The 25,048-nt window shown below is 36.4% G+C and overlaps 4 protein-coding genes across 6 annotated transcripts; 3 read left to right on the top strand and 1 right to left on the bottom strand.

Annotated features, from left to right (window-relative positions):
- Nucleotides 1-1,119: 1,119 nt before the first annotated feature.
- Nucleotides 1,120-5,908, top strand: LOC131802037 (uncharacterized protein K02A2.6-like). Its single transcript, XM_059121379.1, has 2 exons — nt 1,120-1,755; nt 1,819-5,908. The coding sequence occupies exon 2, from the start codon at nt 1,976-1,978 to the stop codon at nt 5,906-5,908; it is 3,933 nt and encodes a 1,310-aa protein (XP_058977362.1). The 5' UTR covers nt 1,120-1,755; nt 1,819-1,975.
- A 1,553-nt stretch (nt 5,909-7,461) lies between these two features.
- LOC101888955 (glycerophosphocholine phosphodiesterase GPCPD1) lies at nt 7,462-18,471 on the bottom strand. The gene is made up of 5 exons (XM_005186805.4): nt 17,698-18,471; nt 11,265-11,543; nt 9,531-11,125; nt 8,276-8,422; nt 7,462-8,213 (listed from the first exon to the last, which is right to left on the bottom strand). The coding sequence occupies exons 2-5, from the start codon at nt 11,500-11,502 to the stop codon at nt 8,073-8,075; spliced, it is 2,121 nt and encodes a 706-aa protein (XP_005186862.1). The 5' UTR covers nt 11,503-11,543; nt 17,698-18,471; the 3' UTR covers nt 7,462-8,072.
- On the top strand, nt 11,723-17,701 carry LOC101898041 (uncharacterized). Of its 2 annotated transcripts, XM_059121131.1 has the most exons (4): nt 11,723-12,300; nt 12,382-13,482; nt 13,583-16,901; nt 17,157-17,701. In XM_059121131.1, the coding sequence occupies exons 1-4, from the start codon at nt 12,060-12,062 to the stop codon at nt 17,338-17,340; spliced, it is 4,845 nt and encodes a 1,614-aa protein (XP_058977114.1). In that variant the 5' UTR covers nt 11,723-12,059; the 3' UTR covers nt 17,341-17,701. The 2 variants fall into 2 exon arrangements, with proteins under 2 accessions (XP_058977114.1, XP_058977113.1); XM_059121130.1 differs by having other exon boundaries at nt 11,723-13,482.
- Nucleotides 18,472-20,438: 1,967 nt separating the features above from the next.
- LOC101888778 (transcription factor Adf-1) lies at nt 20,439-24,244 on the top strand. 2 transcript variants are annotated; one of them, XM_059121129.1, is made up of 3 exons: nt 20,439-21,272; nt 21,337-22,118; nt 22,180-22,302. In XM_059121129.1, the coding sequence occupies exons 1-2, from the start codon at nt 20,908-20,910 to the stop codon at nt 21,824-21,826; spliced, it is 855 nt and encodes a 284-aa protein (XP_058977112.1). In that variant the 5' UTR covers nt 20,439-20,907; the 3' UTR covers nt 21,827-22,118; nt 22,180-22,302. The 2 variants fall into 2 exon arrangements, with proteins under 2 accessions (XP_058977112.1, XP_005186861.1); XM_005186804.4 differs by lacking the exon at nt 20,439-21,272 and adding an exon at nt 22,988-24,244 and having other exon boundaries at nt 21,826-22,118.
- Nucleotides 24,245-25,048: the final 804 nt, after the last annotated feature.

Raw genomic sequence — 25,048 nt, 5'->3', positions numbered from 1 at the left:
TGGAGGCTGTATGATAACTTGAACCTACATGGCCCATTTACGAACTTAACCTGCCTACTGGCAAAATATACATGTGTGCAAAATTTTAGCTTCTATCTCAATTTGTTCGAAAGATAGCCTGATTACAACAGACAGACGGACATGGCTAAATCGTCTTAGAATTTTACGCTGATCAAGAATATATATACTTTGTTGGGTCTGACATGAGTATTTCGAGGAGTTACAAACGGAATGACAAAATTAATATACCCTCCATAGTATGGTGGAGGGTATAAAAAGACCCCTTAGTTGACTTGTTTGCCTCACATCTGTTTCAGGATATTTGGAGTTGATATAGGGGTAGCCATCCGTCTGGCTTGCGCACGATAGGAGTCTCCAATTTGGTCCGATTTATGAAACTTAGATAGTGTTCGAAGATGAGCAATATCCTTCCCCCACAAAATGTCAGAATTTGTCACCAATGAAAGGATCATCCAATTTTGAGCTAATTTTGAGCTGTAAATCATAATACTTATATCAGTACGAGGTCAGGTAAAAATAGTTCTCCCAACCAGAAATCGGATGTAAATGTGGAAATTATCCACCCAATGCGTCTCGTACGTTCCCCCACAAAAAAAAAATGATTAAAAAAATTATTCACATTAAATTGGAAATTTATGTTCGATTTTCTTTAAACTTCACACATCCGAATATTTTTTATCAATATTAGACTGAAGTGGAATACTTCGAACCACTACATCTCATACCTCACGCACATTTCAACATTTTCCCAAAACTATAAAGTGAAGGAAGTAGTCCACATCTTGCACGTTGTAATATTTACATCAGATTTAGGTCAGATACGCAATGGACGATATTTGTCCACTCATTTCTGAGCCTCCCCTATAAAGGGTCCAGAGTTTGAATGGGCATAACGCAAATCAAAATATATTTAAATAAACCAACATTGGCTCAGGTTGCACATCTGACGATTGATACTTTTCAATTTGTTTTATAAATTATTTTGTCCCAGAACGCTTTAATCGTTCATATTTTAAAATAGTTTTTTATCGTCTTTTATAATAAGCATCAACTAATCTAGTTTGAAATTTGTCCCACAGTGTTATCACCATACGTTACAATTAATCTGCCACCTGTACTGAGTAGAATTGCAGAAAGGAAGAGGTTCCGAATATATTTGATTACAACCCACGAAAATGGCCGAATTTTAGCACCAGGAGTGAGAACCGGATACGTAGAATTCCAAAAAAAAAAACATGTAAAGCCGTCACAACAACAAAAAGCATGCCTGCATTAAACGGAACACTTATTGGCGGCTGGATAACTATCTCTGATTATAAGGTATAGTAATGCCTTCGTTACTGTTGACGATAACGCTGCCGGTTTATATGATTCATTTTCGTAATTGTGGAGATCTGGCAACACTGATATTGAGTAGTTAAGTTTCTATGGTATGAAATTGTCATTCGAAATCTAAGTAGGCATGCAAAGGATTGTATGATTTTGGGTTTTCGAGAAAAAATAAAAAGAATTAAATTGAAAAACGATTAAACTTAAAACTGTGTGTGTTTGTGAACCGCGGGTCATTACATTGGCGACGAAGGTAAATATTTAATTGAGCTGGAGGAATGCAATATTAATTGCATCATATTGTAAGGAAATTTCAAATTCCTTTGCATTAAATTGCAGCGAAAAGACATTAAATTGTCGGCGTTGACTGATAATAGTCATCTGAAAAAAGGAAAGAAGAAATATGTAAGTGCAACATTTAATTGTAGCAAATGGAGAGACATTTAATTGTTTTGCATTTAATTGCAGATAAGGAGAACTTGGGACATTAAATTGTCGGGACATTAAATTGTCAGAACATTAAATTGCAGGACATTAAATTGTCGGGACATTAAATTGTCGTCGGATTGCATTACATTTAATTGTAAAGACGTTGGACGGCGTGAGTCCGAGGTTGTGTAAAGAGATGAGCTCGGTCGCTATATCACCTTTCCTTTGTGATGCCATAGATAAGGCACTTCTGCGAACAGAGTGGGAAAAATGGTATCGTTCATTTTCCATATATTTGGATGCAGAGGAAATAAAAGACACTGCGAAAAAGAGGAACAAACTTCTGTACTTGGGTGGCACACAACTTCAAGAGGTTGTATACAACATTCCCGGAGCACTTGTTGAGTCTGACGATACAACTGGAGGTGTTGATGTGTTCAAAATTCTGGTAGAAAAACTCAACGTATATTTTTCACCAGAAAGAAACTCAACGTTTGAAAGACACCTTTTTCGATCGCTTAAGCCTGAAGGAGGTGAGTGTCTGAACAAATTTCTTGTTAGACTACGGAACCAGGCCGCAAAATGTCATTTCGGTGAGACAAAACATGAGATACTGGGTATAAATATAAAAGACAAGCTAATTGATAATTGGGCCCCAAATGATTTAAAGAAACGACTCCTAGAAAAAGAATATACACTCACAGAAACCATCGAAATGTGTCATGCCCATGAACAGATAAATAACCAGACAGAAACAATGAAATTGGGCAATGTATCTATCGATATTAACAAGATTGAATCAAAGAATCAACAGATTGAATGTGGCAGATGTGGTCGGCAGGGGCATGAAGGTACAAGTATTGACTGTCCTGCTAAAAATTCAAAATGCAACAAATGCGGGCTTATTGGACATTTTGCTCGCAAATGCAAGTCGAAAGGTTTGAAACGCAAGCAGCCGAGGTTTGGATATACAGATGCGAAAAAGCGGAAATATTCAAACATTCAATTTGTCTCAAGTGACGGTGTGAAAGAAGTTGGATCTATGGAAAATAAGTGGAAAGAACACAATTGTTTCCAAATTGCAGAGAAGTTTAACGGGCACATGGACGAAATGATAGAGTGCTATATAGGGGGTCGGAAGATTCACATGCTGATTGACTCTGGATCACATCATAATCTGTTGAGTGAAGTGGATTGGGAATGCCTCGTTAATGGAAACGCCACGGTTTGGAATATACGGACAAAATCTGAGAATCAGTTTCGTGCGTATGCTGGAAACAATTTACTCAAGGTGAAAGCTGTCTTCGAAGCGGTAATTGGCCTTGATCCAGTTTCAAATTTGATCTCCTCATTTTATGTAATTGAGAACGGCCGTCAATCCCTGCTGGGTCGAGTTACTGCTATCAAATTGGGCGTTTTGAAACTAGGACGAGGGGTAAATCAAATCGAGAACTGTCATGTCTTTCCAAAAATAAGAGGCATTAAAGTTTCGCTGACAATTGACAAGTCTGTCAAACCTGTCCAACAGCCGTTGCGGAGAGTACCATCTGGCTTAGAAGAGAAGGTAGAGAGAAAATTGAATGAAGCTTTACAACAAGATATTATAGAACCCGTGACAGGACCCAGCCCATGGATATCTCCAATAGTAATTGTATTTAAAGGTGACGGGGATATCCGATTATGCATCGACATGAGACGTGCGAATATGGCCATATTACGGGAAAATTATCCGCTACCAACATTCGATTCCTTCATGACCAAGCTACAGGGTGCTGAATATTTTTCTAGGTTGGATCTGAAAAATGCATACCACCAGTTGGAGTTAGAGGAAGAGAGTCGCGAGATAACCACCTTTATAACTTCAAAAGGCCTATTCAGATATAAACGATTATTGTTCGGCGTAAACTCTGCACCAGAAATTTTCCAAAGGATTATGGAAAGCATTTTGGCGCCGTGTAACTGCGCTATAAACTATTTGGACGACATTATCGTGTTTGGGAAGACAGAGGCTGAACACGACGGAAATCTTAAAGAGGTGTTGGCAATTTTAGAAAAGGCGAATGTCATGCTGAACAAGGATAAATGTATTTGGAAAGCAAGAAGGCTACTATTCTTAGGCCACATTTTGTCTGACAAAGGCATAAATCCAGACCCTGAAAAAATTGACACCATCATGAATTTTCGTCCACCAACCAATAAAGAGGAATTAAGAAGTTTCCTGGGTTTAGTCACCTATCTAGGGAAATTCATTCCAGATTTGGCTGATCTTACGGATAAGCTCAGGAATTTAATGAAAAAAGATGTTAAGTTCGACTGGGGCCATCGGGAAGATGAAGCTTTTTTAAAACTTAAACAACAACTGGCCAGGACTCCAACATTATCATATTTCGATCCAGAAAGGCGCACTCGCTTGATAGCTGACGCAAGTCCAGTGGCCCTTGGAGCGGTTTTGCTTCAATTTTGCAACAACATGCCACAAGTCATATCATTTGCGAGCAAAAGTTTATCTGAGACAGAACGTAGATACTCACAAACAGAAAAGGAAAGTTTGGCTTTGGTTTGGAGCGTCGAACGATTCTACTATTATCTGGCCGGCATCGAGTTCGAATTGGTAACAGACCACAAGCCTCTGGAAACAATTTTCAAACCTACATCAAAGCCACCCGCTCGGATAGAGCGATGGGTGTTACGCCTTCAGTCATTTAGATTTAAAATAATTTATCAGGCTGGTAAATATAACATCGCCGACTCCTTATCCAGATTATGCAAAATTGAACATAATACGTCTTTTGATCAACAAACTGAAATCAGTATATGCTCAATAATTGAAGAAACCGTTCCACGAGCAGTGTCAATTCTTGAAATCGTGGAAAAGAACCAGTTAGATCTTGAGCTAATGGAAGCTGTCGAAAGCATCAAAAATAATTCATGGACTTCGGCTACATCCAACCGCTATTTTCCGTTTAGACTTGAGTTATGTACATTGGGCAATATTCTCCTACGAGGTACCAAAATCGTAATTCCTGGTCCGTTAAGAACGAGAGTTTTAGCGTTGGCACATGAAGGTCATCCAGGCGAAACGGTGATGAAGCGACGGGTACGATCAAAAGTATGGTGGCCACTGATAGATCGAGATGTTGAGAAACATGTGAAGAACTGTCACGAATGTTTGTTGGTGTCAAGACCACCACACCCAGCACCGATGACTCGACGTGTTTTACCAGAAGGGCCTTGGTTATGCCTAGCAATGGATCTGTTAGGACCATTACCAAACAATGATTTTATATTTGTGGTCATTGATTATTATTCAAGATACCAAGAGGTAAAATTTCTAAAGAAAATTACCTCAAACGAGATAATCAATTTTCTGGATGAATTGTTCTCTCGATTGGGCTACCCAAAGTCAGTTACCACAGATAATGGTCGTCAGTTTGTCAGTGACGAATTCAGGAGCTATTGCGCTAACAAAAACATAGAAATCGTGACGTCCCCACCCTACTGGCCACAAGCGAATGGAGAAGTAGAGAATATGAATCGTTCGATTGTCAAACGCCTGCGAATAGCTCATAGTAATGGAACGGACTATAAGAAGGAAATTCAAAAGTTCCTGCTAATGTACAATGTCACCCCTCATGGAACAACTGGAAAAGCTCCAACGGAACTGCTTTTCAATCGAGTAATTCGGGACAAAATACCATCTATATCTGATGTCGGTGAAAACATTTTGGATGCGGAAGCCAGAGACTTAGACGCGATCAATAAAGAAAAAGGAAGAGAGAAGGCGGACAAGGTTCGTGGTGCAAAACAAAATAATATTCAAGTTGGTGACAAAGTATTGGTGCAAAATGTGATTTTCCCAAATAAGTTGACACCGACATTTGGGAAAGAACCATGTGAAGTTGTCGAACGGAAAGGAAATGATGTCACCATTCGTAAGGATGGCAAGCTATACAGGCGCAACGTCAGTCACCTTAAGAAATTGCCTATAACGCCGGAACCGGGTGATAATAATTTGTTTGCAGATCGTGTTGAGACACAAATAGGTCAAGATCAGGTAAATCCAAGACTAACGCTGAAGCTGAAAAACATAGGAGGGATGTGGAGATCTGGCAACACTGATATTGAGTAGTTAAGTTTCTATGGTATGAAATTGTCATTCGAAATCTAAGTAGGCATGCAAAGGATTGTATGATTTTGGGTTTTCGAGAAAAAATAAAAAGAATTAAATTGAAAAACGATTAAACTTAAAACTGTGTGTGTTTGTGAACCGCGGGTCATTACAGTAATCATATTCAAGAAGAAAAACCCCAATTCTATGCGTAATTTTCATGTATTGGGATTTTATAAATAAAAAATTGAAAACACACATATAATTGGCGTTTTTGCATTCATTTTCTTTCGAAATACATAAAAAGGCCATTTAGTTCTGCAAAAAAGACGAAATTATGTCGTGTATTCATATACTACTTTTAATAATTTTCATTTCCAATACACACAAAGCTTAAAACAATAAACCTATTTAAGTTTAAATTCTTTTCTTTTGCAAATAACTGATTTTTCTTACGCCACTCTTAAAGGATCTAAATTAGTAATTCATTAAAAGTGAATAGTACCTAAAAGTATGCTTCAATCTTTTTCAATTATAAGCTGAGTTACATTTGCTTTTTAGAACTTAAATAAAAAATAAAATGGCCAATATTTATATTCAATTTAATAAAAAATTAATTGTACATTTCCAAATTATTACAAAATACCTACCTAATGAATCAATTATACAACAAATTTTAAAAAAATGTACCTTCCATTCTGAGTAATATTATTAAAAAAATATGTTTTATTAACAAATTTTTATATATATTTTTTATAAAGTAAATTGAATTTACCACATTGTCTACTTTATGGTATTTCATATATTATTTATATAAAAAACCAGAAATTATTGATAATTTAATAATATACTAGATCAAGTATATATGTATGCTGCGCCAGTTGTTGTTTATCAACAATCCATTGTTTGCTTTGTTGTTAAAGAAAAATGGCATATTTTATAGTAATAGATACACAATCTGTTTGTATTTGACCATCTCAAAACGATTGCATTGTTTATGTGTGTATGTGTGGGAATGAGATAAGAAATTAAAAAAAAAAAACTTCCCCATAAATCTGGCGTTTACTTTGTGACGACATATTAATTATTATCGCATCCAGAAGAGTAGGTCATCACTCTCGATTCTTTGTAGAACAAAAAAAAAACACAGCACATGAGTATAAACTTCCTTTGTTTTCTTATTTTCAATTGTTCAAGTAGTTAAGGCCTTTGGAAACAAACCGATGAATTTCTGTTACAACAGAGCTTCATAGTTTGTTGAAAATAAAAAAAATTACTAGATTTTTTGATTTAGAATAAACTTGTTTTCTTTGGTAATAATAATTTACTTAGTCAATATAAAAAGCATGGACATATAAAATTACTTCTTTCTTTGAAATATAATTTATTTATAAAAAATAGCATTCCTTGTCTTTTTGTTGTAAATTAAATATCAAAGTGTTCATTTTTCACTGGCTAGTTATCTTGCTCTCCTAAAAGTATCAAAAATGTATGAACCAGTAATTTCCACCCAAAAGAAATTTTGGCCATTGAAATATTGGAAAACTCCAATTGTAAGGCAATAAATTATAATGTTTACATTGCCAAATTGTAGTTGATGAAAAAAACAAAAAAAAAAACATTTATTTGTATTGATAGTAAAATTTCCGGCTAAAGAAATACAAAACAAATATATCAGGAAAAAAATTCTATAAAAAATATTTAAAAACAAATATTATAAATAGAGGAGGAGGAAAATAAAAAAATGTGTGTACATGTTTGTATGTGATTGTTTAAGTTATGAATACATTATTTGATTTTATACAATTAAAGAGTTCCTTTTTTTTGGTTAGCAAAATCATAAGACAAATCAAAGATATCTTTATAAATTCTATGCAAATGACTCAAGACAACTGCCCTATGACATTTATACAATGGTAGTCGATTTCACTATATCGCACAGTAGCCTTCGTCAATAAATACATTCAATTTTCATTTGCATCCAATTTTTGTATGATTTTGTACAGCAGATTCTTTGTGTCTATCAATTATTGTTTGGAGTGTATGTAGATTGTTATTGTTTAATGTAAAAAAATCTATGAAATATTAATCTGCTATTATTTTAAATTACAAAACTGATTACTTCAGCTAATTATCATTAGTTTAGAGAAAAAAAGAAAACAAAAAACAAAATGCTTTTCTAAAATTAGTTTGGCGATGATGAGGACGACGACGAGGACGCAGATGATGGTGATGATGTTGTGTGCCATACTTTGCCCATTTCTAAGGCTTGTAGTTTTAACAGTTCGTTTTGACTTTCCTTGGCCTGCAGCAGGAAAACACTTTGCTGTAATGAAATAAAGAAGAAGATCTTAATTTATTCAAGGCAATATCTTAGTAAATAAATACCTTTATCTCCTTGGAAGTCAACACATCCATTTTGTCATAAATAATCGCATGTAGACCCAAATTTTTCAATAGCTTAATCGTGTCTTTGCAATTATTTTCTTCGCCCCAGCAGAATACAACCAGACCTCGTTCCTTTGCTAGATTTACCTGAAAATTCACAACAATACAAGTTATTTTCATTGTTACATACACACACACACTCTCCAGCTAGAACTGGTTATATTTTGTTTTATAATCAGCAAATATTCTAATGACGTTATCATGCATTTGATTATAAACAACTGACATAGTGCCTGTAAACAACAGTAAATCACTTCAAAATATGATGTCAATAAAATTTTAATTGGACAAGTCGTGATAATACGAAAACCTCTTCATAAAATCTTAAAAGAAAATATTTTCAACAGGCGAACAAAACATCTAACCATTACCCCAAAAGTTTCGTAAATAATGCGAATTTCATCTAAATATTTACAAAAAGATTTTCAAAAATCTGGGATGGATATTCCCTTGCATGCTCTTTATGATAAATATACAGGGTGAGATGAAAAAACTGCAACCAACTTCTGGCTGTCATTTCTAAGCCACTCGTCCGACAACCGTTAAAAGCTGCACAATGACCACCAAAATCTCCGGATACCAATTTATCTGGAGTATTTTGGAAAGCAAGGATGGCACTAAAAAATACCAAAATGTCGATCACTTAAAGCAAGCGCTTCGCCGGGAATGGGCCAAAATACCGCAGAGCAACATTCGGGCAGCGTGTGACGGTTTCATTGGCCCTTTGAAGGCCTTTAATCGTGAAAAAGATGACAAATTCGAACAATTTTAAACTTATCCTAATTTTTGATGCTATGCCCGACATTTTTAATAAAATTAAAAAAAAAACCTTCAAATTCCTTTCTACAGAATGATCTACAGCAATTCTTAATTTCCAAAATAATCCATAACTCATTTAACTATTCTTTCCCAGCGCTCTGATTTATTTTAGAAATATGCCGATTTCTCCATTTTTTTATAATTTGGACCGATTTAGAAAAACTTTCCGATTTTAGTGATCAGGTCCATACAAGTTTTGTACCAAATTCGGAAAAAATTTGGATTAAAATGTGTGATTTCTCTAATTTTTTTTTTTTTTTAGAATTTGGACCGATTTAGAAAACCTTTCCGATTTCAGTGATCACGCCCATATCCCTTTGGAACCAAATTTGAAAAAAAAAACTTTGTTGCGTAGGCACTAATTTATTTTGCTCACCTGTGACGGGTCCCTGAGTAAATCTTCCGTATGGGCCACAATACCCAACAATTCCATAGCCAAAGAATTGAAAACAGCAGTCTCGATACGATTTCCACGAGGATCCATGTACTTCTGATATTTTTCGGTGACGCCAATGGTCAAAAACATAACCGGATAACGATTCTGTTTGAAACGCAACATTGTACAAATATCGGGATCGAAACATGAGAACACCACACGACGCTTGCCAGCCTTCCGAAATACCACATCCAAAATACAGTCCACATATAGATTACGATCGATTATATGTTCAAATTCCTCCTCCATGGTGCCATCATGCAAACGTTGCGACCATTTCACCTCAATGTTAAAGCCCACATGAGGATCAATGGCATCGAGAACATCTGCCAGAGGTGGGAACGGCTGATGTTCCTGCAAATCTTCATCTTGAAATGAACGCGAAGAACGTGATTTTCCCTCCGTCGTATGATAGACTTTAAGATTTTTCAATTGTTGCAGTGACAGCTCACGCACCGGTAGGGCAAGAAAATCATGTTCTTCCATTTTACATTTGGACTTGAGCGAAACATAAATCATAAAATCATGATAAACAACAGGCACTAAATCTTTGCTCAACTGCACATCAAACTCCACCATATCGGCACCTTGGGCTGCGGCATTTTTCAGCGAGGTAATTGTGTTTTCCCTGATCGACATATCGTTGGTTTTGAATGAGGTACCCGAACCACGATGACCCACATCCAAACCGGTCCATTTTTTGTTCCAATAACGTGTATACGAAACCGACATATCCATATTGAGAGAGGGTGTGGGTTTAATGAGCAAATAACCCAACTGCATCATACCCATTGGGCGATGTTTCGAGGCACATGTAATGGGCACTTCCAAGCGACCTTCAGACATTTTAAACAAATTGGGTAGGACATAGTGATAGCCCAAATGATGGGGCGGCTCATCTTCCTCCGCCTTGGAACTGTACGTATACAAATCAATCAAATAGGCGGTGTTTTCGAAATCACCAATTGTCAAATGGAATATAACCAGGTCATCAGGACCGCATCTTGCGCCAAATTGAGGCTGTGGCCTAATGACACTGTCATCGGCCGACAGGGTAACAACTTCAGAAAAGGAAAATGCCAGGCCACAATCGCCGCCATTCTCACGCGTGTCATGCGTATCGTTGGAGAGGGAATCCTCCAGTGGTGCAATGGATCCCGCCAGCGGGTTGTTATCTGCCGCCGCACCACCAGTTGGTATACGCAAATTCATGGGTGTTACTTTAACATACATGAGTCGTTTCTTCATGCGTTGTTTCCACGAGAATGGGGCATTGAAGATCTTAAATTGGACAATGGTTTCCGTTGATAACCAACCACGATCCACTTTCGTAACATCACTGACAACACCAAAGATATCGGCATCGGTACGACGGGGTCCCTGTTCATCAATGGCTATTTGTCGTAGAGCCAAAGAAGTTTCCCAACGGCGTACCAATAGCTTTTCGCTTGTCGGGTCCACAGCACAAATGAAATAGCGATATGCAATTGTGCGATCCCTAGGCAATGGGATATCCAAACTCCACACATTCGAATCTGGAGAAGAGTTTACGAAAATTTGTGTTGTTTTTGTTGTCTTTGTGCGTTTTTGCTTGTATGCAATCCTCTATTTCGACCATATTGGTAATGTGGTCAAATTACATAAAAAGAAGAGTCATGGTCTTAGCTTACATACCCTCGTCATCCTTGCTCAACAAAACACCGCCACCCAGCTGCCAGTTGCCCAGTGCATCACAGTTGCCCACCACAGCCAACTTTTCACCGGCAGCCATGTCATCATTCATGAGAACCTGGAATTGCCACATGCGTTCGGCATGGTGGTCACTGGCAGAACGGGCTGGTGGAGGTGCCAGCATGGCATCACAGGCCTCCGACTCATCATCAACAAAGTTCCACTGATTATCCTTGGCCATTGTCGTAAATCTGCTGCTTGTTGTCTTACGCCGGTCTGTCTCTATAAAAAAAGTACAGTTGCAAACAAAAAGGGAAATTTCGCCAACAGAAAGATCACCAATGCCACCCGGGGGTAGGGGGTAACGGTAGCATTGAATAAAGAGAACAAAATTAGAAAAAGTCGGATGAAATCGAAGAGCCAGCGGTAGCGAGAGGCACGTACGTACGTTTACGCTTCCATTCCTGGTTGAGAGTTGAACGAGTTAAGACGTAATATTTTCAAGTGCCTTTTAGTGTGTGTATACTGGTATACATAAATTTTGGTGGTTGTGTGTTTTTCTTTGCTGGTGGCTGCTGTGTGGTTTTTTCTGCTGGTGGCTGCTGTGTGCATTTATTTTTCTTCAAGTTGCTGGTTGCTGTGCAGCTGATGTATTGGGATTGGTGGATAATTTTTACATCATTAAATATAAACCTGTTGCTGTGGAACTACGGTGGAAAAAATTTTTTCTTCATACCTGGTGTGTGAGTGCAAAACAATCTGAGTGTGGCTGTGAGGAAAGCCACGTTAAGTGAGGTTATGGACGCCATGGCGTCTGTACCTCGAGACGCTTTTGTGTGTGTGAGTGAGGCTAATACTGTTAGCGCTGAACAGTTAAATGCCAAACTCAAACGAGGTCTAGAAAATGGCGATAAAGCTATAGATGTGTGTCAAAATGAAGCTGCTGAACATGCGGGCGTCCTAACGCAAAAAATTCTGCAAGATCCCAAGAAGAGGAGATTTAATGATGAACCTACCCTATATAGTGCGGAGCATAAAGGTGAGTTTATGGTGTTAGTAGATACTAGTGAGGCGGAAAACATTAAAAACAAAAAAGTTAAAAATGGCTTGTATTTTATAGAAAAAATCAAAGATATCAAAGCCAAAGAATTTAACAGCATCAAAAGGGTAGATGCGATTGGTGTTACGCTCTACAAAATCTCTTTTGAAAACAGAATCTCTGCGAATAATTTCATTCAAAATGAAGATCTAAAGAAGAAAAAATTGAGAGCTTTTGTTCCAAGGAACTTTGTGGAAACCTTTGGAGTCATTAGAAACGTACCAGTCTGTTTTTCAGAGGAGGATCTGTTAAAAGGTATTGTCTCCGATAGGAAAGTAACGTCGGTGAAAAGATTCACCAGAAAAGAAGGGTCTGAAGTAAGACAAACCGAAACTATCAAGATTGGCTTTAGTGGTGATAATCACCCGGCTTGGGTTGTTTTTAACCATACGGTACTGGTTGTAAATACTTTTTATCCGGCTGTAAGACTATGCTTCAATTGTGGAAGACTTGGTCATACGAAAATGGGGTGTCGTTCTAAGACCAGATGTTTGCAGTGTAGCAATGAGATGTGTGAGGGTAATTGCAATTTTAAAAAATGTGTTCTGTGCAAGTCATCAGACCATTCCTGCAAGGAAAAAGAAAAATGTTCAACATGGGCCAAAGAAATTGAAACGAACAAAATAATGACGAGGAAGAAAATGTCCAGAAAGGAGGTAATAACCATGTATAACATGAAAAATCGTTTTGATATCCTTTGGGATGAGGAAAATTTCCCTAACCTTCCAAGTACTGCAAAAAATAACACCACCAAAACCAAGAAGTTTGTAGATCAATCAGTTGACAACGAAGTCAATGAAATAATGACCCCATTCACATATAGCTCTGTGGCCAAAAAACCGGTGAAAAGGTATATTCACAAGCCGGGAGTTTCAATTTCAAACAGAATGTTTGAAGAACCATCGCCGTCCAAGCCAGTCTTCGTCCAGGAGCATCAAAGAACTACAGAATTAGAAAAAATTACCAAAGAACTGGTTAAATTTATGTTGGATGTCTTCAAAAACAACAATAATTCCATTGGCATAGAGGCTATGAAACATTTCAATGACAGAATTCAAAAATGCGGAGTATCTCTTGATCTTGATGACAATGAACTCAAATCACAAAATCAACATGGACAAGGTAAAAATACTACAATTTAATATTCAATCATTTCGCACTAACAAAAACTATATTGAATTCTTCGTCAACAAAAACAAATATGACATTGTAATTCTTGCAGAAATTTTTTCAGAAAACATCAAAAATTCTAACAAACTCATCAACTTTAATCTCATTCAAAAATTCAGACCTGATGGATATGGTGGTGTTGCCATAGCTCTCAGGAAACAAATAAAATTTTCCAAAATTCCGTTTGAAACGGAACAAGACATTTTAATAGTTAAAACTACAAACCTTGCAAAAAATTATGTTGTGGCATCGATCTATTTTCCACCATCAACTCCCTTTGTTATATTCGTTGAGGAAATGACCAAACTTGCTTCCTTTTTGGAAAGATTTGACAACGTAATTCTATGCGGTGATTTTAATGCCAGAAATACATGCTGGGGTGATCATGTCACATCCAGAAAAGGCAAGGAACTTGAAATTATCATGCTGGAATCTGGTTTTGTAAATTTAAACAATGGAGACCCTACCTTTGAAGGCAGAGGGACCTCCCAGGGATCTGTACTCGACTTAACCTTTGTTTCAAATGGAATTGCTGCAAGCTGGTGTACCCTTGAAGGTCATTGGGGTGGCAGCCACCATATACCCATAAGCATTCAGATAAACAACTCTAACATACGTAATAATTGCTTTCTGCACAAAAAGAAATTACTTGGTCAGCTGAGCAATTTGGAACTTGAACCTGATTTTGACCAGATTACAGATGGGATAAGTGATGAAATCAAGGCAGCGACTACATCTCTAAAACATGGCAGAACACCTAAGTACTGGTGGGATGATAACCTTTCAACCCTGTACCGTCGACAACTTGCAGCGATCAAGAAAGCCAAAAGATATCCAACGTATAATAACCTTGAACAGGCTAGAATAGAAGTTGAGAGATGGAAAAAGTCCGTCAACAAAGCTAAAAGCGATAATTTTCATAACAAAATAGATACAATAAATAAAAATGGCAACACGCGTGAAGGGTGGAAATTCATCAATAATGTTCGGAACCGAACGAAGGCAGATACCGCAGTTTGGAACAATGATAATGACATGCCGTACTTAAGATTACTAAAGGAACAAGTTCCGGATGAAGAGTCAAATGATATATCTCAATCCAATCCACACTCAATTTCTCAACTTACTGAAAACAATCCACATATTACCTTCGATTTTGATCATTTTGAAGAAATTTTGAAAAACAAAAACAAAGGTTCTGCGGCTGGGCATGACAGAATAACTTACGATATGATAAAAGCACTTCCGGGAATATCAAAAAGAGCTGTACTTACAGCAATGAACAACGCCTTTCTTAATAACTCAATTCGAGATAGCTGGAGGATCATCAAAATCGTACCAATTCCCAAACCAAACAAGGACCGGGAAATCATTGCAAATTATAGACCGATTTCTTTAATTTCAGTCTTTGTTAAGTGCATTAATCTAATGCTTAAAGATATGATAATACAACATTTGGAAAACAACAATGCCTTGCCTAGTCGCACATTTGCTTACAGAAGCGGAATGTCAACTTCAACATGCCTGAATGAATTTTTACACAGAGTTGCCCTGCTGAAAACGAACAACTACAAAGTTTTAGTTCTTTCACTGGACATAAACAATGCGTACAACTGCGTTAAAATCAACACTTTAGCCAATATATTGAATAAATATGGTCTCAACCAACAAATTTCCAACTGGATCATCAACTTCTTTTCTAAAAGGTTTCTCAAACTTGGCAATAATCAAGTTACTGTCACAAACGGTATCCCACAGGGCAGCTGTCTGTCTCCACTTCTTTTTAATCTGTATACTGCCTCTTTACACCAATTGGAAGACAATAACAGCCGAATCTTTCAATATGCAGATGATTTTCTAATTATGGTTTATCATAATGACTTTGATCAAGCCTTGCAACTCCTACAAAGAAAGGCAAACAACTTTTCTAGAGCACTTTCAGAACTCAATCTGTCATTTAATCCGGAAAAATCAAACACTATGTACTTTGCCAAAAACAGCATAAAACAGATCACACTTAACATCAATGATATTTCCATACGACAGGAAAAAAAACTTAAGTTTCTGGGAAGAATTATCTCCAATTCTTTGTCTGTATCTGAACACTACACATTTATAGAAAATGCAGTTATAAACAGGACTAATCTGTTGAGATGCCTTACCTCAATCAAAGGAGGCCTACATCCAAAAGTAGCCCTGAATGTGTATAGAAGCATTGTCAGATCCAAAATTGAGTACTCAAGAACAACAACTGCCAATTCTCCACAATACATTAACAAAAAGGTTGAACGTCTGCAAAACGAAATGATTAAAAGATCCCTGGGAGTGCCTAAATCCTCACCTAATCATGTAATATATACGCTTGCTGGGGAACTACCACCTGCACACAGAGCTCAGTTTTTAACAGCAAAAGAGATCATTAAAGTGAGACTACAAAATCCAGAACTATATGATATCATCGCTAACAACCCATTGGTCAAATCCAGCTACAGCAAAGTTTTTCATGATCATGCAGAAATTTTTGAACGGATTAAAACGGTAGCATATTCCCGACAAAACTCGCTGCATGTCAGAACCAACTTACTACCTTCCAAAAAAGATAACACCGGTAATGAAATATTACAAGCCATTTATAACAAGGAGATTGCTCACTACAAAATGCATGACTTTGAATTATTCGCGACCGATGCGTCGGTCAAAAACAATGCCACCGGCTGTGGAATCTACAACATCTCCAAAAAGCAAAGATTTCTTTTCAAGATTGATTTTAAAACCTCATCCACCTTTGGCGAGCTTTTTGCCCTTAAAAAGGCTCTACAGATTGCTGTGGAAGACAGAAAAGACAAATGTGTCCTATTTACAGACAGTCTTGCGGCCTGCAAGGCTTTGGCTACTGATAACTCGGACAACTTTTTGGTTGGAGAATTCCACAACATTCTACGTGATTCAAATATTCAACGTTGTCATGTTATTTGGACCCCTGGTCATCGTGGTATCTCTTTTAATGAAGAGGTGGATTACCTTGCAAAACAAGCAGCTGAATTTGGTGCCCCCGTTAACTCTGAGCTCTCGACTAATGAGGCTCTAATGATGATCAAACATAAAATTGTCAATGACTGGAACGACGATTTTTCTCAAATCTCAATGACCAAGGGAAAAAATTTTTTCCAAATCTGTGGAAATGTTTTTACACGCCCTTGGTACCTCAATCTAAACCTATCCTCGAAAGATACAAAATTAATAAATAGGTTGATGGTTGGTCAACCTTATGATAAGGTTTTTTTACATCGCATTGGAGCAGTAGATAATGATATCTGCGAAACGTGTGGCAGTCGGGAAGATGCCCAACATTGTATTTTTGAATGTCTGAGGTTCGTAAACATAAGACCCAATTTTCCTAGCCTCTTCTCACTTCACCATAAACTGACAACCCTCCTCCAAACACAAAACACCAATCTCTATATACAACTCCTTGATTTTATTAAGGAAGCTAATCTAAACCTGTGATTTCTTTTCCTGTGATACAATCTGTGATATTTTTTTTTTATTAAAATACTATTAAACAAATACTAACTTGAAATCTCGCTCCCCCTCCCCCATTTTTCCTGAATTTTTCTACTCCACAGCGCTCTATTCCTTGCTTTGGATAAGCCACCTGCATCTATTGGACATATCACCTTTTTATATACACCTTTTGGTGTTATCGTTTTAATCACCCTAATTGACACACACACACAAAATTGTTATCACTCTCAACCAGATGTTCGCTTGTCCAATCACAAGATACGCTCTATTTTTTGCTTTGGATAAGTCACCTGCATCTATTGGACATATCAAAACTCTAGTGCAGTTTTGATCATCACAATATAAACACACTGGATTTGTCTTTACATACACCTTTTGGTGTTATCGTTTTAACTACGCAAATTGATACACACACTCATCGTTGTTACCACTCTCAACCAGAAGTTCGAGTCTAATCACAAGATATTAACTGCAAAACAACAACTAAAACCACCTTGTGAATATAACCTGGCGTTTTGATTCCTAGAAATCGCCATCTTTGCCCTTCAACAAGGGTTTCGTTTCAAAGTTCAAAAAAAAAAAAAGTTTACGCTTCTCATACACTCCACATAACTAACACCACACATATAAATATTTACATACCTTCAACTAATTTATATGTAAAATCTCCGTTGACCTCCTTCACTTTCCCTCTTTCCACACTCAGACCTCTTTTGTTTAATTGTTTACTTTTGGCTATCGATTACTGGGCGTTCGTTGTTTTAGGTTTCCAGGCTTCCAAATGACAAAAATTTAGATAATTTATGCCCTCAATTGAGACTTAATTGAATTCTCCTTCGTTGAAAGACGACATCAAAAACGAAGTGTTAGAAAATATATATAACACAGCTTGTCGAACAATAAATGAAATTAAATTGTTAAGTATACATCTGAACCTTTGTAGTCTTTTTAATAATTTAAAGGTCAATGTATTGTATTGTTGTTTTTGTTGACTCTGGTACGTCTGGAAAATTTTGCAAGTTCTGTGGATGTGGATGGCACTGTTTGTCGTGTGTTTCTATTGTACTTCCTAGGCTGAGAGGGCTTGGCGTGCACGTATTGTTGTTATTGTTACGATTTCTTGTGGCCTCAGCAAAAAAAATAATGCTAATGTATTAGCTATAATATTTGAAGGTTATACATTTTTTATGTTTCCTTCTGCTTTGGTTTGTAGTTTGTTTCTTGAAAAATGAAAGTGTTTCTCGTCTTACACCTGCTGCAGCAGTTGTTGTTCTCCTTTTTTGTATGACGATGTGAAATTAGGGTGATCTCCCATGACACACCACTAACCCAGTCAAAATAAATGTAGATCCGCCGTATTGCACGTTTGATTTCTTGATTTCTTCAATTCAACTAATTTCGTCGGCGGCTGTTAATCGTAAACAAGCCGAGTGTTTTCCCAAAAACAATAACAACGATGAAATGTCATGCGAGCAGGGTTGCCAGATTAATTTTATGGAAAATCGCCAAAATGACGATAACAAAATTGAAAACCGTCAAATCTATATTAATTTTTTTTTTTTTTTAAATTGTTTTCATTCATTTAAACCGGACTGCCAGATGGTTTTTATGGAAAATTGTCAAAATGACCCTAAATGAAAAAAACAAACCTTTTTAAAAAAATATACTTAAATTTGAATGTCCGAATTTAGCAATTCTATGTTTGTGGGAAAGAGGTGTATGGAGAATGGAAATGAAAAAAATGCTCGTACCATGGTACAATAAAAAGGTAAGGTAGATCTCCCATCTGATTACAGTTATTGTTATTTTGAAAAATAAAAACAAAATATTTTCAAAAACAATGATTTGAAAAAACTTAAATTGCGGGGCGCGCTTTAATAATTTTAACGAGATTTGCCATGGAATTAAAAAATTGAACACTTAGGATCATATATTTAAGAGAACATCCTGGCATTTCATTCATCTTTCGCTCTATTTGACTCATTTTAGAAATGAACAAAAAATATCAAAGGCAATAAAGAAACTAGCTGAAAATAATGTAAGAGACATGTTCAAAAGTGAACGATAAAAATTGTCGCCAGTAAACTCGCCTGGTATAAATCAGAACAATGTAAAAGTTTTTACTATTATTAGGCATGGCTGATCGCGCACCGAAAATATTGAACAGTTGGATCATGTTTTGAATGAAATTCAGGCATTCCATTCATCTTTTGCCTTTTTTAACTCATTTCAAAAATGAGAAAAAATAACAAAGAATTGAGAACATCTTGTTGCTTCTAATTTTTAATAATTATGTCATATCCTCATGGCTGAATTTTAGTAGTCTTACGAAGCTCTTCTACCTCCACAAGGTATATATATTCTTGATCAGCATAAAATTCTATGTCGATTTAGCGAAGTCCGTGCGTCTGTGTAAATCACTCAAGCCTCCGAACGAAATGAAGTAGGTTGATAAAATTTTACTCAAATGTATGTTATGTCTACAGAACTATTGGTATATAAGCCATATAAGACCACGTTTTGGTATAGCCCCCATATATCGGCACCGCCCCATGTTCGGTATTTTGATGATTTTAGCGACAATATTCACCGGAATTGTTTCAAATTTGAATTTGAAGTTCGTAATGGATATTACAGCCTATGACAAAAAATTGTCTGTGCAGGTTTACGTCTTCGTATAGACCATAATATAACGGCTACATTTGGTATTTTTAAGATTTTAACAGAATTTTAAACGAATTTTATTTATTTATTTACTTTTTGAATATTACCAAATTCGTTCCAAATGGTGGAGGGTTTTCAAAGTTCGTCCCGGCCGAACTTACAGCTCTTTTACTAGTTCCATCTTGTTTTTTTGTGTTCTATTAGGGTATTCAAGTTTACCAACTAAAAGTGTTCAGAAAATTGAAAGAATAACATAATATCATATATTTTGTAAAATATTGTACAATTTAATATTATATTTTACGTTTAGGAACAGAACTAATGCCATTCAGTCAGTGTCAAGTAATTTACGAAGAAAAAACCCTAGGATTACAAAAAATATGGCAGTAGAATAACCAATAATAATAGGAAACGATTATTGAATATTTAAAAATGATAGTCAAGAAAACATTTTATATGGGATTTTCCACAAATAATTTCAAATACACATGTAAACTAATGAAATATTTATTTATTGAATTATTTTTACACACTTTAGAAGCAGAAAGTATATAATATTTTTCATTTTACAAAACACTCCCACAAACTCGACGTGTGGCCATGCAAATATATTACCAGCTGATAAAAAAGCAAAGGCGATGGCAAATATTCTTACGCCGTTGATATTTTCACTAAGCGTAGTTACAGCTTTCGATTAATCGGAAGTCGACTTATCTATCCCTAGTAGCAAACGCTGTTTTGCAAAGTTTCAGCAATAAAACGGAAATAATTTGTGTGAAAACTGTATAAAAGACTGTAATTCTTAACAAATTCACTTAATAATAGTGTCTAAGTCTATACTTGCAAAGTAAGTCATGAATCCATAAACATTTTATATATTTGTGTGACAAACTGTCGGCGAAACAACTTGAGAAGTGTATTATGCCACAAATTTGCGCGGGAAAAGTTCTAACCGCAAGCTATATCCTCAGTCGTGTTTGTGATTTTACTGCGTGCGGTTGTTGAAGACTATTTTACTGAAAAAGAATTTATTAGCAAATAATAAAGTTGAAATAAAAGTGTAACGTTCTGCGATTGTTTGAGCCGCCAGTTAAGCTGATAAGGCATTTTCCAGTTTATAATTGTTTGATTTACTATTCCTATCAAATGGTGAAATGTATGTTTGAATGAATAAGGCTGATTTTTCGCATGCTGAAAAAAATGAGCTCTACCAGAAAGCCTCAAATAAGAAAAAGACGGTCGACGGGTAAATTAGTTGTATTGAACGAGGAAGAACTTATACATCAAGTACAACTGAGGCCAATTCTGTATGATCGTACGTTGAAGTCATTTCGCAAATCTTCGCTGCGTCAAATGCATTGGCAGGAAGTTAGTGAGGTCATGGGTGCAACAACAGATGAATGTCGGAGGCGATGGCGTTCCCTTAGAGATTCTTTTGCCAAGCACTATAAGCAGGTTCAAAGAACCGAAGATGAGCACACGCGAAATAAGCATCGCAAATGGATATTCTATGATCAGATGACGTTTATGATACCCTATATGGATAATGCAAGGTAATGAAAAGGTGTGTAATTTTTTTTTCCAATTTTAATAAATTTTTCAATTTTTCTTTTCAAGCTATGCCTTGGATGACCATCTGATTGAGGAATTCGGTGACAATTCCGATGATCAAAGCATACACTGTGAAAACTCTTCATCGGCTGTTATAGAACAAGCGCAAGGTAATCAGAACAATAACAAATTGGAAAGTCACATCGAAGAGAGGCATAGTAATGAACATGTTCAACAGAACACAGTTTCGGTACAAGCTACAGATTTTATGCCTGTACCCGAAGAGGCGGAAGTTATTGATCACCACCATCACAGTCAACATCATCATACCCCAAACACCAGCTCAAATCAAAATGCCGAGTATAAAAGACAAAACACCCAAATGACTCCACAATATTATGCTTCGAATAACTATTTCGATTCGGATGAGAAATTCCTTCTTAGTTGTGCACCAGCAATGCGGCGTCTGACTAATCGACAAAATGCCATAGCCCGACTACAAATCCAACAATTGTTGTTTGATATTGAATTTGGTAATCGTCAGAATCAAGAATAATACGAAAAAGATATTCCAATCGACCTCTCTCTCGTTCTCCGTTTGAGGATCGATAATCATCAGCGTTGGCTAATAATTTCAATGCCATTATCTTATCATTGGCAAGACAATCGAATATTGGAATTATTTTTTTCGAAAGTGTTGAGTTTGTTTCCAAATGTCTAATGGTAATCCATCAGTAATGACATTGTATTAATGAACAACGGGTTAAGGCATTGCAAACGGAACATGAAAATCAATAGAGGGCTAGCAGTAATAGTGTTCTTCGCGGCTTTAATTGCGGGACAAAGAGGTATCTTAATGCATAACATTTTTTTAATTAGGTTTAACAATTTTTTTTTGTCATTTTTTAGTTAGTGCACTAGAATGTTATGCCTGTGATTCTAACGAGGATCCAGAATGTGCTACCAAACCGGGTCGTCAGATTTCTGTAGAAGAATGTCCTTCGGAAACAGATGAATGTGTTCAAGTTGTGGGTAAGTCAAAATTTTAATTTTATTTTAGAAGTTGTAATAATTTAGTAATTTTTAAAAAATGTAAGAATTTTATGGAGAAATTTAGAACTATTTTCAAAAGCTTATCAAATTAACCAAAATTAATATGGTTTGTAACATGCTTGGTACGAGAATTGACGATGAGGTGCACCAACTAGTATTGATTGTTATTTACACTTGAAAACAGACCAACTCACTTACATGAGCTACATATTAGATACAATTTAAATTGTAGGAAATCAGTTCAGATTAAAATATAAATTTGTTAGATGTTCCATCTATTTTTATCGACTTTAAAAGAATAAGAGTTGGGCTCCAATTTACATTTTAATTTCCTCTAAAACTTTAAAATATTTATATGAGGGAAGCATAAGTAGGAATGTATTTTGCTGCTTTTGGTAGCAGTAATGCTTTCACGATTCAAGCTTGTAGTGATTTGCTAAACAAACAGTGAACTTTAATAATAATCTAGTTAAATACTAATACATTTCGGATAAGAAATACTTTAAGAAATCATAAAACTTTAACAAAATATGTGTACATTGTGATTGTTCATTTCATTAAACATTGGCGGAGAACTCATACTAATCACATAGAATAAGCCCATAGCAAATAAGGACTAACCAAAGAATAAAGAAAAATATAATCACTTCCTATTTATTGCCAGCCTCGGGTATAACACGACGAGGTTGTCTGACTCGTCTGTTTCCCACACGCTACTGCCCGGAACCCTGTGAACGATGTCAAAAGAGTCTCTGTAATCGTGATATATTCCCTCACGACCGTCTACGCTGTTATCAATGTTCTGGAGCGGATTGTGTCGATGTGGCCAATAACACCAAATGGTTGCTTCCATGTCCTTTTTATCATGAAAATGATCGCTGCTTCACCAAAGTACTACACATGTCTAATGTTCAGCGAGGATGTGAGCGTTCCGTCACAGATTCCACAACATGCCCCCATTCATGTATCAAATGTAATCGTGATGGTTGTAACAATGAACCCGGAGTTTGGAAACAAAGTTGTTTGCAGTGTCAGCATACATTTGCTAGCCCCAATACGGATTGTTGGCGTGGCCAGGATATGATGGCAGATAAATGTGCAGCCTCTTCGGCTTTGTATTGTGAAAATAAGAATCTATATGGGGAGCAAGCAAAGTGTTTTACCTACATCAATGAACAGACGGGAGTTGTGCAACGTGGCTGTTCATCCAACAAACCATTTTTCCCCAGTGGAACTCTAACGGAATGTTATGGAGAAAATTGCAACAATGATTGTTTGACAATATCATGCAACACTTGTTCCTCCAAGGATGATCCCAAATGCATAGAGGGCAAGAATCTGTATGCCAGCAAGTGCGCCAATGGAACCCAATCATGCTTTTCATGTGAAAATGGTAGCCATGTAACAAGGGGGTGTGCTGATGCAGATTTCTTTGCGAAACCTCGAGTGAATGAGGTGTGTTATTTCTGCCGCGATTCCACATCGACTGGCTGTAATCGTTATCCGGTACGCACATGTTATTCGTGCTCTTCGTTGGATGATGAAGATTGTGACACCATGATATATCCGGATACAATGAATCAACGAAACTGTTCTTCGCATGATGATCTATGTGTTAGTACGGTTGTTTCTAAATTAGAATTGACCTATGTTTTGCGAGGATGTGCTTCACATTTGGCCGAATGCACGAATAACGATCCATTGTGTGTACGTTGCAATGGTAGTTTGTGCAATGATGTTGCAATTGATTTAAAAAACATTGGACGAAGACAGATTTCTTTGGAAGTTAGCGTAAAATCGAAGGACATCGTGGCCAGAGGAGGTGCAACCATGCACCAGTTGTGTATGACAGTTGTGTTGGCATCGTGGATTATTGCAGCAATATTGAATAAAATATAAATAAATTATTTTCTGTTTTGCATTTTTATTTGTTGTTTTATTTTAATTTATTATGATTTAATTTGACATTCTGATGCCAGTATTTAGGAGTTTTCGTCCCTCCTAAATATTAGGTATGTGGACTTCAGATTCTATGCAACAATATTACCTAAGAAAAATATATCCAAAGTAACATTGATTTGTATACCCTTCAACATGGAACGTGTAGTCGATTTTTCATTCCATTTGTCTGAACTGTAAATAATTGTCCAAGACGCATTCACACTAATACAGTCTCAGATACTTATAATCGGTATATTCCCCTTTATAATGACATTGAGACGATTATATGTTAAAGGACCAAATTTGGAATATTGAGTTCCTAAAGTCCCCCCATATAACTGCACTTGTTGCTTAAGAGGTGTTTTGGGTGTTTTATTCACAATTTTAATCCGAATTAACTGTAAATTGATTGTTTGTGTACCCGGAATGTTGAAAACGTGCTCGCAGAGAACTGAGCACATGGGTATATGTTTAGTATAGAACCCATCCAAATTTCCAGAGATTCGGTATTTTGATGTTTTGTCTCACATTTTTTACCAGAATATTTTCCAATTTGGTATTTGAAGTTCGTAATGGCTGATACTTCCTACGATAGAAAATGGGACCAACACGGGCCCATGTCTTCGTATAGCAGCCCCCCATGTACCGTACTTTGATGATTTTGGCAACATTGTTCAATAAAATTATGAGAAAGTTGAAATTTGGTTCCCCTATTCCTCACATGGTTCCCCTATTCCTGATGATATTTGATGATTTATGTCACATTTTCTGTCCAAGTTTTCGT

The sequence above is a fragment of the Musca domestica genome, unplaced genomic scaffold (assembly GCF_030504385.1).
Source record: "Musca domestica strain aabys unplaced genomic scaffold, Musca_domestica.polishedcontigs.V.1.1 19, whole genome shotgun sequence".
NCBI lineage: Eukaryota > Metazoa > Arthropoda > Insecta > Diptera > Muscidae > Musca > Musca domestica.
This window is presented reverse-complemented; position numbering and strand designations above follow the sequence as displayed.

Bases quoted from the DNA above. Each gene is read 5' to 3' on its own strand.
- LOC131802037 (XM_059121379.1), top strand. From the start codon at position 1,976: ATGAGCTCGGTCGCTATATCACCTTTCCTTTGTGATGCCATAGATAAG.
- LOC101888955 (XM_005186805.4), bottom strand. From the start codon at position 11,502: ATGGCCAAGGATAATCAGTGGAACTTTGTTGATGATGAGTCGGAGGCC. The intron at 8,423-9,530 runs GTGAGCAAAATA...GTGAATTTTCAG, and splicing joins TACTCAGGGACCCGTCACAG to GTAAATCTAGCAAAGGAACG. The intron at 8,214-8,275 runs GTATTTATTTAC...ATTTCATTACAG, and splicing joins TGACTTCCAAGGAGATAAAG to CAAAGTGTTTTCCTGCTGCA.
- LOC101898041 (XM_059121130.1), top strand. From the start codon at position 12,060: ATGGACGCCATGGCGTCTGTACCTCGAGACGCTTTTGTGTGTGTGAGT. The intron at 13,483-13,582 runs GTAAAAATACTA...TAATTCTTGCAG, and splicing joins ACAAAATCAACATGGACAAG to AAATTTTTTCAGAAAACATC. The intron at 16,902-17,156 runs GTTCGTAAACAT...TCTACTCCACAG, and splicing joins TGTATTTTTGAATGTCTGAG to CGCTCTATTCCTTGCTTTGG.
- LOC101888778 (XM_005186804.4), top strand. From the start codon at position 22,022: ATGAACAACGGGTTAAGGCATTGCAAACGGAACATGAAAATCAATAGA. The intron at 22,119-22,179 runs GTATCTTAATGC...GTCATTTTTTAG, and splicing joins TTTAATTGCGGGACAAAGAG to TTAGTGCACTAGAATGTTAT. The intron at 22,303-22,987 runs GTAAGTCAAAAT...ATTTATTGCCAG, and splicing joins TGAATGTGTTCAAGTTGTGG to CCTCGGGTATAACACGACGA.